Source organism: Eleutherodactylus coqui, chromosome 10 (assembly GCF_035609145.1).
Source record: "Eleutherodactylus coqui strain aEleCoq1 chromosome 10, aEleCoq1.hap1, whole genome shotgun sequence".
NCBI lineage: Eukaryota > Metazoa > Chordata > Amphibia > Anura > Eleutherodactylidae > Eleutherodactylus > Eleutherodactylus coqui.
This window is the reverse complement of record NC_089846.1, coordinates 132,196,970-132,212,192: the sequence shown is the minus strand read 5'-3', so window position 1 is coordinate 132,212,192 and position 15,223 is coordinate 132,196,970. Positions and strand designations below refer to the sequence as shown.

At 45.2% G+C, this 15,223-nt stretch overlaps 1 protein-coding gene across 1 annotated transcript in view; it reads left to right on the top strand.

The window, feature by feature from the left end:
- DOCK11 (dedicator of cytokinesis 11) overlaps positions 1–15,223 on the top strand; it is a 240,901-nt gene that overhangs the window by 162,877 nt on the left and 62,801 nt on the right. The window contains exons 45-46 of the mRNA XM_066581860.1: positions 237–294; positions 2,698–2,804. Coding sequence (XP_066437957.1) covers positions 237–294; positions 2,698–2,804 — 165 coding nt within the window. The remainder of the gene's footprint in view (positions 1–236; positions 295–2,697; positions 2,805–15,223) is intronic.

Here is a 15,223-nt window from a genome sequence, read left to right as displayed (position 1 = left end):
AAGGTTGCTGACATGTAACTAGTATAAGTGTCTCAGCTAAACCTGAGGTTCCTGGCTGCCTCTGAGATGGGTGTCGCTGACGTTTCCAGCAGGGCTTCCTCTGTTTGGCCTCTGTTGGTCACTCTTCTTATATACATCATGTGGGTGTTATTTAAATCACCATTAGAAGAAATGTTTATCTGAAATTAAATGTGTGAAGGAAATACAAGTCATCTGAATGTCCTTTTTTCATCCAGGCTGCAATGTGTTGCATCCATGTAGCCGCCCTGGTTGCTGAATTCCTCTACAGAAAGAGTAAGTATTGCATTTCTGGTAAATTGCTTTTTATTAACAGATTTTAACAGGAAAAGCAAACATATATAAATACCGCCAAATAGAGGCTACAAACAAACCCCAGCTCATGAGTTTTGCAAATCTGATTGCATTCAATTAAAATAATGTATAAAAGCCCGTTTACACAAAGCGATGATCGCTAAAAAGCGCTAATTTGAGCGCTAATTGTTGTGTCTAAACGCGTGCCCATCGTGCACTTTTCGTGCACTGCTAGCTGATCTTTAAATACAGGTCAACCTAAAAATCATTGTGCGGGCTTATGAGGACTGCACGCTGAGTTCTCTGCGGGTAGTGCTGTTAGCATTGCTCCCGTCGGAGAACAAAGGAGCTGAAAGCAGATAAGAGCCCTCCGGCTATTAACTGCATTCAGCTAATGGTGCATTCACACGAACGTATATCGGCTCGGTTTTCACGCCGAGCCGATATACGTTGTCTCTCTCTACAGGGGGGGGGGGGGATGGAAGAGCCAGAAGCAGGAACTGAGCTCCCGCCCCCTCTCTGCCTCCTCTCCGCCCCTCTGCACTATTTGGAATGGGGAGAGGTGGGGGTGTGGCTAATTCTCCTGCTCCTGGCTCTTCCATCCCCCCCCCCCCCCCTGCACAAGAGGACAACGTATATCGGCTCGACGTGAAAACCGAGCCGATATACGTTCGCCTGAATGCAGCCTAAAGGCTTCATTTGCACCCTAATAAGCTATTAAGCAGCTGAGTGGCTACTTAATAGTTTATGCAAAATGATCGCTCAAAGCTGTCAATCACACTGTCATTTGAGCGATCTTTAAATGATCATCACTACGTGTAAATGGGCCTTACGCCTCAACCAGGGTCCAGTGTCTTAAAGCGGATGTCATTCTAGAAACAAAAAGAAATAATATAGAAACTTTAACAGAGAAAACCAGAGAGAAAAAATGAAGGTGGGTGGGGGAGGGAGGATAGAGGGAAGGGGGAAAGGTGTAGTAATGCATTTCTTAAATGGAATTAGATGATACGTGCCAGTGTGTAGTATTCTCAGTTTACGAGATCATAATCTGCCATTGATGTTAATGTGTTAGTTTTGTGACTTTTTACTGTCTCATTAGTACTTAGTCAATAATTAAAATACTATTGATATTGTGAATCATGCATTTCCATCACAAATAAAGCTGCCGGACATGGAATGTTCAATGCATCGGAATAAATGGAATTGCTTATTATGTTAGATCCATTCTGGCTCATCAGATCATTAACTTGTAGCAACAGTAGCAAATCCCAGACAAGTTCCAGGTAGTTTAGAGAGTTTAGTCTGTAGTGTTTTCCTGCCAACAAAGTGGGATGAAGACGATGCCAGTGTCCTCTGTACACCGGGCAAAGTTGGTAACTTGTGTCTGACATCAAGGCCCTTCTTCATTGAGAGATTACTCGTCAGTGAGAAGTACCTCCATATGTTACAGGATACTATATTCCTATCTGTGCTCTATAAGAACAGGGAGGTGCTCTGTTACTTTCACCTGGTTGGTGCCCCCCTGCGCCATACTGTGTCTGTGTATGCAGACGGCTGAATATGCAATTCCCTGTGCACTGGTTGGAGTAGAGGTCCAGTAGAATGGTCGCCAGGGTCACCGGATTTAACCCCCCTTGGGACTTTTATCTCTGGGGTGTTCCCATTTAAAGTTCCTTGTGTATGTAGAAAAAATGTGCAATATGGTTCACCTGAAGCAGCAAATCCTACAACGCTGTGAAGAAATACCACCTGCAGTTCTTCAGCATCTTCATGAAAGCAGAATTAAATGTTTAAAGGGAACCTGGCACGTCCATAAACTAAGTCAAGGGCAAAACTGACATTTCTATTGTGTTTCTGAGTAAATTCTAACCAAGATTGTTAAATCACATGATCCCCTTCCCATTTGAAAAAAACCTGCGCTGAATTTAACGTGGCGGAGTTCAATATGGCCACCGTAAACCGAAAAATGCAGCCTTCCTACCAATTAATACTTTCACACCCTGATGACTTATCCTTAGGATAGGTCATCAGTATGATATCATTGGGGGTCCGACACCCAGCTCGCCAACCAGTCAGCTGTTTGCAAGAAGCACTGTGCCTGGAACTAACAGAGCTCCATACGTTATGCAGTGGCCTAAAATGGTACTGCAATTTACTTGCATGAAAATTAGCCATTTGTAACAGCTCTCCCCTCTGCACAAGAGATAGGCTGAACAAAAATGTTTTTTCCAAGCTGGACAGACCCATTAATGAAAACAGGGAGTGATTTTGTGAAGCTTTACATAGACTACCTACATAATGCTGAAGGCATGCTAGTAAATAGTATCTTTTATGGTAGATATTTTATGAAGAGAATAATCCTGATTACATATTTGTTTTTCTCAGAATTGTTTCACAGCGGATGTTCTGTATTTAAGAAGATCACCCCCAATATTGATGAGGAGGCAGCCATGAAAGAAGATGCTGGCATCCTGGATGTCTACTACAGCGAGGTAACATTACGCTGCTTCGTTTATGGTGTCAGTTCTCAGACAAGTGTAACAATACAGCATCTACATGAGAAGTTGGGAAATAGAGGATGGCGACATGTCACAATGTAATAAAACCACCAGATACCGTGGACAGTAACACAGACATGATATTTAGGTTCCAGTATATCTCTTCAAATGTATAGCGCCTGCATTAAAGGGGTTTTCCAGCATTAATCTATTGATGACCTATTCTCTCCCGCTGCTTGTCTGACCCGGTGTTTCAGTGCATAGATCTGCAGTGTAAGCACACAGCCCGGTACAGTCTGCGGAGGCTGAAGTGAATGTGAACTGTGCCTGTTATGCCATTTCCGGCCTCAGCACTGTGTATGGAGCTGTATCTTTCTTGGACACAGCAGATCAGTGCTGCCCCGGCGTACAGGTGATTGGCGGAGTTCCAGCTGGCAGAGCCTCACTGATCAATTATTGCTGATCTATTCTGAGGATTGATCATCAGTATTTTAAAGCTGGAAAAGCTCGTTTTGTAATTTCATTTGTACATATTATTGTAAAGCACATTTTAATAAGAAGTGTACATCTCTTGTGTCAAAGATTGTGCACTAATAGTAGCAACCCTGTTGCTCACAGCAACCTAAGGGCTATTTCAGACGACCGTATATCGGCTCGGTTTTCACGCCGAGCCGATATATGGTGTCCTTGTCTGCAGGGGGAGGAGGATGGAAGAGCCAGGAGCAGGAACTGAGCTCCCGCCCCCTCTCCGCCCCTCTCCACTATTTGCAATAGGTGGGGGTGGAGCTAAGTATTGTTGCTTAGCTCCGCCCCCGTCCCACCCCTCCCATTGCAAATAGCGGCAAGGGGCGGGAGCTCAGTTCCTGCTCCTGGCTCTTCCATCCTCCCCCCCCCCCCTTCCGGCAGACAAGGACACCGTATATTGGCTCGGCGTGAAAACCGAGCCGACATACGGTCGTCGAAATAAGCCCTAATAGTGCACTTCAGGAAATATAGTAATGAGCTTATAGTTGTTAGTTTTGACCAAAATACCTTTTTTTCTTTTGAAACTATTAATTTGTGTACATAACACTTTATATGCGTAGAGAGTAGCCACATTTACTCAGTGCTCTTTCAGTTGACAAGAACAAGTAGAAAAATACTATTGATAACTTATTCTCAGGATTGGGCACCAGCTGACAGCACCGATATACACTAAGTTCAAAGGGGATGCCGCTGCTCCAACCCTTGTGTAGTGGCCGACACCTGTAATTGCAGGCCCACTGATTTCAATGAGCGCTACAGCTGCAGTTATAATTGATGGCACTAATGCAGGGGTTGAAGATGCTGCTTCTGCTCCAACCCCTAGTGTAGAACAGCGCTGCCAGTAGGCGCCCGATCAGCTGATTGGCCAGGATCCGGAGCGGCAGGCCCTGGCCGAACAACTATTGATAACCTATCCTGAGGATCAATGGTGAGCGTCTTTTCTTAGAACTTTGCCCTTTCCTCTGTTAATCCTGGAAATATATGACTTAGTAGCTGTGTATGACCATTGCTTTTGTCAGTAAGGTGTGTCCGTGACGCTGTCCGCACTGATTGTATAGTCTCAGACTGTCACATTGACAAAGGGAACAATAACAGCAAATTGTCAATTTCCTCACGCTTTTCCAGGAGGAATGGTACAAAGCAGAGCTCAAAGAGAACACACTTCTGAATGGTTATATTATAGGGAATACAAGCGCTTACTAAACAGATACATATGTCACTAAAATGGCAGGTCCTCTGTAGGGCGCTTTCACACAGAATGGAATGGACCACAACATGCAGCAGAATTTAAGATGGGAGTACCCCTTTAAATGTCAATTTAAAGATAGCTGCATCATGCCTAAAAACATAGTAAATGTTACATTAAAGTTTACTACATCCGGTCTGCCCTCCACCCTTCCCTTTTTTTATTCTTGTTCTGTTTTTTTGTGTCCATTATTCGGCTCTGTACTTCCACTTTAATATATAGTCACCCTCCATGTGTGCTGTTCTCTGCATCCAGCGGGTGTATGTGCCCTGGTAAAGTGGGATATCTTTAACATTTAAGGACATTATGCACTCATTTCTGTTACTAACTACTATACGGTCCGCGGTGTGTTTGTAACTGTTAGCTCATGGCAGAATATAAATAAAACTTTATAAAAGTTTGCTACATCTGTCCATGATGGCCATTCAGATTAATAGTCCACCAGAGTTAATATCAATAGGTTTGAATAGATCATAGGACAAGGGTTGTTTTCCTGATACAATACCTTTGCCTCATGCACAGCCCATACAAGTGTATGGGACTCACGCTGCCATCTATTTCTCTTTTGTATCGATACACAGTATCCACGTGCTGGTGCGCATGGATTAATGAAAGTCCATTGACTTTTTGACTCCATTCACTGCGTAGTGTGCATGGGATTTACACGTGTGTAATACGCGGTGACAATACACCCATGTGAACGAGCCCTTATTTTTTATGAAAGTGAATAGACAGCAAGTCAGTCAGTGCAAAGGAAAAGGTAGGAAGTGATATGACCTGTATTACATCTAAATGGCTTGTTTTATTGGAGTTTCATGCAGCAAACCAAGTAAATATAGTCATAGCAGCTAAAACTTAAGATGATGGAACCTTCGAGGTGCAAGTTTTATTTATTCCCTTGTGTAATGGCAGAGTTAACCCTTTGCAATCCAATTTTGGATTCAGGGTTTCCTAGGGGGCTTTCTCTTTCTGCCAGTATACAATGGCGCCATCTGCATGATAGAGCCAGTACTGCGGTAGGTGACATGCTGGAGAGGCCCCCAACAACAGAGCGTCCAGTAATCTACAGTAAGAATACCCTGCCGGACATCTTCCGACATCGGAGCTGTACAGCCTTCAATCAGAATGTCTTCAGACGTCAGACAGTGGATTGGAAAGGGTTAAGATAAAAGGTGTCAGTGCTCTTTGTGAGTTCCTGGGCAACTCTCCCTGACTGTCTAAGATAAAAAGCGGTTGTATATATTATATCTATAACCGGCAGTAAACAGTCAGATGCCCAATGAGTAAAAGCATCACTTAAAGTCTTAGTTGTGCAGTGAATTAAGTGGCGCAGGGACAGGTAAAACTAACCATTGCATGCTGTGCTCATGGCATGCATTTGAGGGTGGCTTCACATGAGCGTGTTTTTGTGCTTGCATTAGCGCACACAAAAACACGCTTCTATTACAACATGTGCATTCCCTATGGTGTGTTAACATGTCCATGTTTTACAGGTGCATGCCTGTAAAGATAGGACATGTGTGCACAATAGAGAATTCACGCATTGCCTTCAATGGAGCCATGGCTGCTGCCGGCGGCTCCATTGAAGACAATGGTCTGCTGGCACCCCGTAATTGTTTTTCAGGGAAGGGCTTTACATATAAGCCTTTCCCTAAAAAACAAGAATTTTAGTGTTAAAAAAAAAAAAATTACCTGTCCGCCGCTGCCGTGTCCCCGCGGGTATGAAGAACACATTTGCCCTGCGGGGAATAAAGAATTCCCTACCACAGCTGTCGCAGATGACAGCTGCGGTAGGGGATCCAGCTGTTGGCATCCTGTAATTGTTTTTCAGGGAAGGGATTTAAATATAAGCCCTTCCCTGAAAAACAAAGAAAAGTGGTTTTAAAATTTTTAAAAAAAACATACTCACCTCCCTTCAGCTGCCGGGGCTCAGCCGCGTCCTGTCAGCGCTGTCCCCGGCTCTTCTAAGCAGTTCTTTTAGCAGCGCGGGGATTTAAAATCCCGCCTGCTTAAAGAGCTGTTCGTGATTGGCTGAGGTGCTCAGCCAATTACAGGCAGCTCTCGCTGAATGAATGACAGGCGAGACGCTCCTCATCAGCGGGATCTGGAGTATCTGAGGTGGCATATCTGTCCAGCAACAGATCATCATCTAGCAAGCTCCCCAGTGTAGAAACATGAAATGGACTTTGCACCATCTTGACCTGCCAAGCTGACCTCTGGGAGACTAGCAGGGACCATCTTGCACACAGCACCTAAACCTGACAAACGCCCAGCACTACTGAACGAATGCAAGGGTGTACCATGTACATCTTAAGAGCCCGAAACATCTCCCTGCTCCTGCTCCAACTGCCACCCTTGCTCTCCCCTCTGTACCCAGTGCAGGAACACCAGCAGCAGGCCTTCTCCAGAGTCAATCAGTCCACTGCTGCACCACGGAACTAGAAATATCTTCACTGCAGCTGGAAGCTTCCTGCAGCTAGAGCCGAGCCACAGTTTCAATGGTTTGACCCTAATCCTTTAGGATCTCCAGTCTGGAGATCCATATATGCTGAACCCCTGCAATTTTTGTGCATTACAAAGTCATTCCCCCGTGGATAAAGAGTGAAATGATGCTATTTTGGCCTTTCTACTGATATGTTAAATGTAGGACGTTTTCTCTTTGAGCTCCCCTGTGATTTTATAGAAGCTCCAGTTTGCCATTATGTTTACTCCTATTTGTGTCCTCCCCTGACCGGTGTGTATTTTTTACATCGATCCCTACTAAACAAACTAAATTCACTAATAAGCTGCAGCAATTAGTGCCGTCCAGTGCCACGGCGGACCCTCAGGCTAGTGCTTCCAGTGAGCCTCAGGAGTCTTACTACATCTACACCTTCTGCAGCTTGTCCGACCCTTAGGGATGTCATCAAAGCCAACTTATCATGTGAGCGAATCTTCACAAATAGAGAGATCGTCTAAAAGGTTAAAGCAGTGTGCAAACAGGCGAATGATAGAGGGCAAAACAAACAATATAATGCGTCAAAGGACCAGTTAAAATATAAAGCCCAATAACCAGCATCCGCGGTCCAAAATCTTTAAGGGTCGCAGAATCCTCTAAACTGATTTACACAGGAACAAAGAAAATGCTGGAAGAAAGAATCCAACAAAATTGAGGGAGAATATCCCCACTTATATTGTATATTATATTCATTGTACATTAGTATATGATGTAACTAGAGATGAGCGAGCACGCTCAACAAAGGCAGTTACTCAAGCGAGCATCGCTCTGCAGAGGAGGTTACTCAAGCAATGCGGAGGGGAGCGGGGGGGAGAGTAAGAGAGAACTCTCTCTCTCTCCCCAACCCCCCCGCCCCACCGCTTTTGCTCGGACGAGTATGCAGTTACTCTAGAAGAGCGATGCTCACTTGAGTAACTGCCTTTACCGAGCGTGCTCGCTCATCTGTAGTTGTAACCATACTTTGCTAACCAGTGTATACTTTATATTCTAGCAGCAATCTGTTGGTTAAGTAGTAAAAATAATTGTCACAGATCTAGCAGGGCAAAATAGTATGTAATAAACTCACAACAAAGCTGTTACTCAATACCAGTTAAAGGGGTTGTCCCGCGCCGAAACGGTTTTTTTTTTTTTTTTTAACCCCCCCCCCCCCCGTTCGGCGCGAGACAACCCCGATGCAGGGGTTAAAAAAACAACCCGCACAGCGCTTACCTGAATCCCGGCGGTCCGGCGTCTTCATACTTACCTGCTGAAGATGGCCGCCGGGATCCTCTGTCTCCGTGGACCGCAGGGCTTCTGTGCGGTCCATTGCCGATTCCAGCCTCCTGATTGGCTGGAATCGGCACGTGACGGGGCGGAGCTACACGGAGCTGGCATTCTACACGAGCGGCCCCATAGAAGACTGCAGAAGACCCAGACTGCGCAAGCGCGGCTAATTTGGCCATCGGAGGGCGAAAATTAGTCGGCACCATGGAGACGAGGACGCCAGCAACGGAGCAGGTAAGTATAAAACTTTTTATAACTTCTGTATGGCTCATAATTAATGCACAATGTACATTACAAAGTGCATTATTATGGCCATGCAGAAGTGTATAGACCCACTTGCTGCCTCGGGACAACCCCTTTAATGATGGAGCCAGATGTCCAAGAACAAGCAGTGAGAGCTGGCATGCAGAGTAGTGGTAATCCCTTAAACTTTACTTACCAGTGGAGAGATGTATAGATGTCTAGGCTGTGGGGTAGGGTGGCAAGACGGAAGCCTTTTCTAACAAAAAATAAAGCCCGGCTATGTTCTACCAAAACCTACATCAAGTCTGCCAAAGGAATGTGGGAGAACATGTTATAATCCGATGAGACCAGGGTTGAACTTTTCCGCATTAATTCCATAAGGTATGTTTGGTGCAATGCCAACACAGTGCATCACCTAAAGTACCCCATACCCGCAGGGAAGATAGTGGAGGCAGCATGATGCTCTGGGGCTGTTTACTGCTGCTGGACCCGGGGCTTTAGTCAAGGTGGAGGGAATTGTGGACAGTTCCTAATATCAGCCCATTTTGGCACAAAACTTTCAGGCCTCTGAAGATGAATTTAAAAATCCACAAAAGAATGGCTTCGACAGAAGATTAAAGTTTTGGCATGGTCCAGCCAGAGCTCACACATGAATCCCATTGACAATCTATGGGCTGACCTGAAGAGGGCGCTACACACGGAATATTTTTGTAAAGAAGAGTGGGCAGATTGCCAAGTCAAGATGTGCCATGCTGATAAAAACTACCCATGAAGACTGAATGCTGTTATGAAGTCAAAGGGTGCATCAATAATGTATTAGTAAAAAGTATTATTTTTACATTTTTCTACCCTGAAAGAAGTTTGTTTTTCAATGAAGTTATGCATAAAATGCGTCACATTGAAGGTGGAAATAAATTTAAAGCTAGAATTCAGCGATCAACGACTTGTGCACGAAAACTGCACGATGTCAGTACATTCAGACAGAACGAGAATCGCTCAAAAGATTCTTTTGAGCGATTCTCGTTGTGTCTAAGTCAGCCTTTTTGCAGATGTTTTGGGATTGTAACATCTTACAGGACTACTGGTGAGATATTTGTGTATTTATGGAGTTTCTTTTAGGGACACTACGATGTCAGCCCCGACCCACATAACCGCTCTTTTAAGCAGACGCGCTCTGTCATTCGACGCTAGGCACCTGTAACTGCAGGAGGTCCCTGAGGTGTCATCGATCAGAAATCCCTCCTTCTGCACATCCCTGCTATAACATCTCCTATGGTGGATGGACTGATTGGCCGACAGAGAGATGTTTCCCCTAGCCGGCCAATCACCCATAAGGGAAGTGTATTTATTCTGGGCCGCCTCTACATGGGCGCCGGTTATTGTCCTGCCTGATGTGTTTGGTGAGGCAGCCGACTCCTGTCAGCTCAGCACCTGTGGCTATTTATTCTGTGTGGGGCTTATTCACTTCTACCAAATACTGTGTTATGTACATTGCTCTTTTCATCTGTATTAAATATCTTCCTTAGCCTCCATCTAGGGACAGATGAGGCCCCCTAGGTTCCTGACATAAGGCTTGCCCTGCTTCTAGTCAGGGTCTGCCACACCAAAGTCAGTTAAGGATAGCCATATGTATTTGCCCTATTTTGTGTTCCCCTCACTTTGGTGATATAATATGTGTCTATATTGGTCTTTTGAGGACATTAATTACGTGTTGTTGACGCCTGTGAAAGGCGCCATAATTGCGCCCTGCACAAACGTAATAGTTAGCCATTAAATCGGATGGTAGCTAGAACATTATCTTGTTTCTCTTACTGATAGTAATAACACTAGGCTTACGATGTGCGCTCATACTGACGTTCTAGAATCTCCAGTTAGTATTAAAGGTAATCCTCTGTTGCTGTACAGATGAGTGATAGAGATTACAAATATTACTATTAACCCCTTAGTGACCAAACCTGTTTGTGTCTTAATAGCTAACTAATTTTTCAGCTTTCTTTCATCCTCGCATCCAGGAGCCATAACTTTATAATTAGAGATGAGCGAGCTCCAAAATGCTCGGGTGCTCGTTACTCGAGTCGAACTTTCAGTGATGCTCGAGAGTTCGTTTCAAGTTACGAACCCCATTGAAGTCAATGGGCGACTCGAGCATTTTTCTATATCGCCGATGCTCGCTAAGGTTTTCATTTGTGAAAACCTGGGAAATTCAAGAAAGTGATGGGAATGACACAGAAACGGATAGGGCAGGCGAGGGGCTACATGTTGGGCTGCATCTCAAGTTCCCTGGTCCCACTATTAAGCCACAATAGTGGCAAGAGTGAGCCCCTTCCCCCACACTGTCAGCATAAAGATCGTTCTCCTCTGCCACAGCTGTAACAGCTGTGGCAGAGAAGAACGATATTAGCCCATTGAATTCAATGGAGCCGGCAATACAGCTGGCTCCATTGAAAGCAATGGGCTGCCGGCGATCGCGGTATGAATTGTCGGGAAGGGCTTAAATATATAAGCCCTTCCCTGCAATTCATCCAGAAATGTGTAAAAATAAAAAAAATATATACTCACCTTGTCCCGGCAGAACGATGTTAGCCCATTGAATTCAATGGAGCCGGCAATACAGCTGGCTCCATTGAAAGCAATGGGCTGCCGGCGATCGTGGGATGAATTGTTGGGAAGGGGTTAAATATATAAGCCCTTCCCTGCAATTCATCCAGAAATGTGTAAAAATAAAAAATATATATATATATACTCACCTGGTCCCGGCAGACGGAGTTCAGCGTGGCCAGCGGCAGTCCTCCTGAACTGCTCTGAACAGCTGTGAGTAGTATTCAGCAGCCGGGGATTTAAAATCCCCGCCTGCTGAATGAGCTGCCTCTAATTGGTCACAGCCTGACCAATCAGAGGCAGATTCCACTCACACACCCATTCATGAATTTATGAATGGGTGAGTGACTGCTGCCTCTCATCTGATTGGTCCCGCTGAGCCAATCAGAGGCAGCAGTCACACATATATGTAAAGCCCTTCCCTGAAAAAGAATGCAGGGAGGCGGCGGACCATTGTTTTCAGTGGAGCCGCTGGCAGCAGCTGTGGCTCTATTGAAAACAATTTGTGCATTCCGTATGGTGCACACATGTCCTATCTTTGCAGGCACGCAACTGCAAAGTACGGACATGTGAACACACCATAGGGAACGCAATGTTGCAAATACAAGCGTGTGACCCCACCCTCAATGTGTAAAATAAATAATGTGATAACATTATTCTCTGGGTCAGCAAGATTCCGGTGACACCAAGTTTACACAGTTTTTTTATGTTTTTAGATTTGCTTTTGTCTTGCTGCACTCCAAGAGCCGTAGCATTGTTATTTTTCCATCGGCGGAGCTCTATCAGGGCTTGTTTTTCGCAAGACTCTAGTCTTCATTTATCCAATTTTTTCTAGAGGCAAGATTCACAAAATCTGCAATTCTGGCATGTTTTCCATTTTTAACAGCGTCCACCATGCAGTATAAATAATATGTTAAATTAATTCTCCAGAAAAGTCCGATTATATCAATACCAAATTTATATAGGGGGTTATTTTTGCAACTTTTTTTTTTTTACAAAATGTATTTTCTGTTTATCGTAGCACTCAAAGACCCCTAACTTTTTTCTTTTTTTTTTTGTCAACGATGTTAAATGTTTTTTTTCGGGATGAGTTGCACTTTTTAATAACACCATTTGTTGATCTATGCAATGTTTTGATCACTTTCTATTTTGTTTTTTGTAAGGCCCCCTGTTCACGGGTGTTGCGGTATCCCACGGCAGGGCTCCGCCGAGGGAGCCGCCGGCCGGGAGCAGGAGCCACAGACGGATCTCTGCTGTCAGCCTAATCTGACAGAAAGGCTTATCGCGGAGAATCGGGGCAATTCGCAGCCTGTGAATTGCCGGCCGCGAGCGGAGTATCGCACTGATTCTCTGCTTGTGGACATGGGGCCGGCGCTTTCCACAGCAATGCTATGGAAAGCTTCAGACGGCATGATTTGCCAGCGAAATCACTGGCGTGGCCATGCCAATTATCTCCACAAATGGACTATACAAAAATTTCTCCTCCCACCATGTGACATGTACACCATATTGGCAATAGACTGAAGCCTTTGAGCCCAAAGATAGATGTTCCACTATCTTGTAAGGAAAGAATAGAGGTTCTGTTGATTGGCGCTAGGGAAAATGTTATTGTTTCTCTCCTTTCTTCTCGATTTCCTAATGACCAGCATGGGAAACACTATTTATTGTAAACAGAATAGCCCTTAAAATAGGCACACGCTGAAAGTAATAATAATATCCCAGATAGTAATCTTGCATTCTGGCACCGGCTGTGGAAATTGGGATCTGTTGAATCTACGCTATTCACTGACATTTATTATGTGCCTTTTGGCATAGTAAAACAATTTTATGTAAATTTTTGTTCCTAAACAACTTTTGTTAATGTTGTATTCATTCAAAGTAAGTGAGGGTACTCGTTACATAGAACGGAAGAGTACAACATTTTAGTTTATATATTAATATTTAGTGATGTTCTTTTACTAGTGGAATTAGATAGTATTGAGCCAGGAAAAAGTCTTGGTACTTTTTGTGTTTGTCGGGGTGTGGTTGGTGAACTAAGTCACTAATCTGACTGTAATCCTCGCCAGCGCACGATGTGCCTAATATATAAGGAGGTGCACACATCTTCATATATTAGACACATCTCAAACAGTCTCTGTGCCTATAGCTAAGACAGTGCTATTTATGAATGAATAGCTAAGCACTAGCTGTTATTGGCTGAGCGCTCAGCCAATCAGCACAGCCCTTTCAGGAGGCGGGGATTTTTAAATCCCCACCTGCTGAAAGTGCTGGATAGCAGTGTCGGGGAGCCAGCCGGAGGACGCGTCTGAGCGGCGGAGAGGTGAGTTAATTTTTTTTTAACTTTTTTAACCACTTATTGATGATTTTCAGGGTAGGGCTTATATTTCAAGCCCTTCCCCGAAAATCGTACTGCAGGGTTTGCCAAAAACCACTGCTTTCAATGGGACCGGCAGCAGCGCTGATCCCATTGAAAGCAACAGCTGTGGCAGAAGTCCGCGGCATTCTCCATATCTTTTCAGTGGGGCTAACGCTGCTGCCGCTGGCCCCATTGTAAGGACTGGCGAAATCCTGGTCTCATTCCGGCGTCTTTCTTGCGCTGCGAGGCGAGTGGTTTCGCCAGTGGGTGTCCGCCCTTAATTTGATAAATCTCTGCCATAAGGTCTATCCTGTTACATGTCCTCATTATATGCTGTGAAGCACAAGTGGAAAATCTGCTGTAAGCCTGCTTCACACAGGCAGTAAATGCTGCGGAATTGCTGTTAGAAGAACGGCTTATTACAGTAGGAGCTATGTGGAGGAAATTTCAGAAATCTGCTTCACGTGGTGTAAAAATTTTATGCTGCGGATTTCAACCATTGAAATATAAGGCCTCCTTCCCACGAACGGATTTCCGCCGCGTAATTCGCTGCGAAAATCCGCTGCGTTGCCAGCAGCTATTGAACCTAATAGCTCAGGGCACACAGTGCGGAATTCAACCGCGGAATTCCGCACCGTGAAATCTCCCGTCCTCACCCGCGGCATGCTCTATTTGCCGCGGGTGTATGCGCTGACGGCTTCCATTGCAGTCAATGCAAGCCGTCCGTTCACGCTATCTCCCGCTGTAACACAGCAGAAGATAGCGTGAAGACACTTTCCCGCCTACCGCCCGCCCCGTCATATGACGCGGCCGGCACGTCACATAACACGGCCGGCCGCGTCATGTGACGCGGTGGGCGTGTCATGTGACGCGGCGGTGGTGGGCGGGGAAGCGTCGTGCGGGAGCGAAAACGCCGGATCCGCTGGTAAGTATGGGGTCTCTGGGGGGGCGCCGTGATGGGCTTCGCCGCGGAATATTCTGCGGCGGAGCCCGTCACGCTCGTGTGCAGCCGGCCTAAGGGTTCAATTCCGCAGATGATCCGCTATTAAAAGTGTGGCCAAATCCAAACCTTCTAGCTGCAGATTTGCCTAAAAGAGATTTACAGCAGAATTGCTACCTGTTACATTGCGGACTGCTCGCACCGTTTACGTCCCATGTGAGGGGTCCTCTTACACTTCTTTCACACACACTGGTTGGTAGCATTTCAAGAAAATGCATTCAAAAACATCAGAAAATAATGACAAATGTACAGGCTGCTGTGATTGCGAAAAACACCCCTGACCCAAAGTGAAAGGGAATCAAGTGCCAAATAAATCCCACACTGTTTGCAATGCCTATTATAACTCCCTGCTGGCCTACCGCTAACATCTGGCTGCCAAAAAATAACTGCAAAAATAAGAAAAATGTCACTAAAAAAGCTACGTGAGAAACCACCCGAGAGCAAGTTGGACGGCATCTGTCTCCTTCGACCTCCCCATAAACCTCACTGAGTGAATAGTTCAGAAGACTTTAATATCAGATCTCTCTCCCGTTTCCCCGCTGCATCGGCTTGCAGCACGCAGCTGGTATGTAGGAACCCGGCGGTGGGCAGCAGTCAGGATAAAGTTAAAAATGACAGTTTTGCTATCAGCATCCCTTCATCTATTAACTTATTACTGGTGTTTATGAGGGCTGCCCGGACTGAC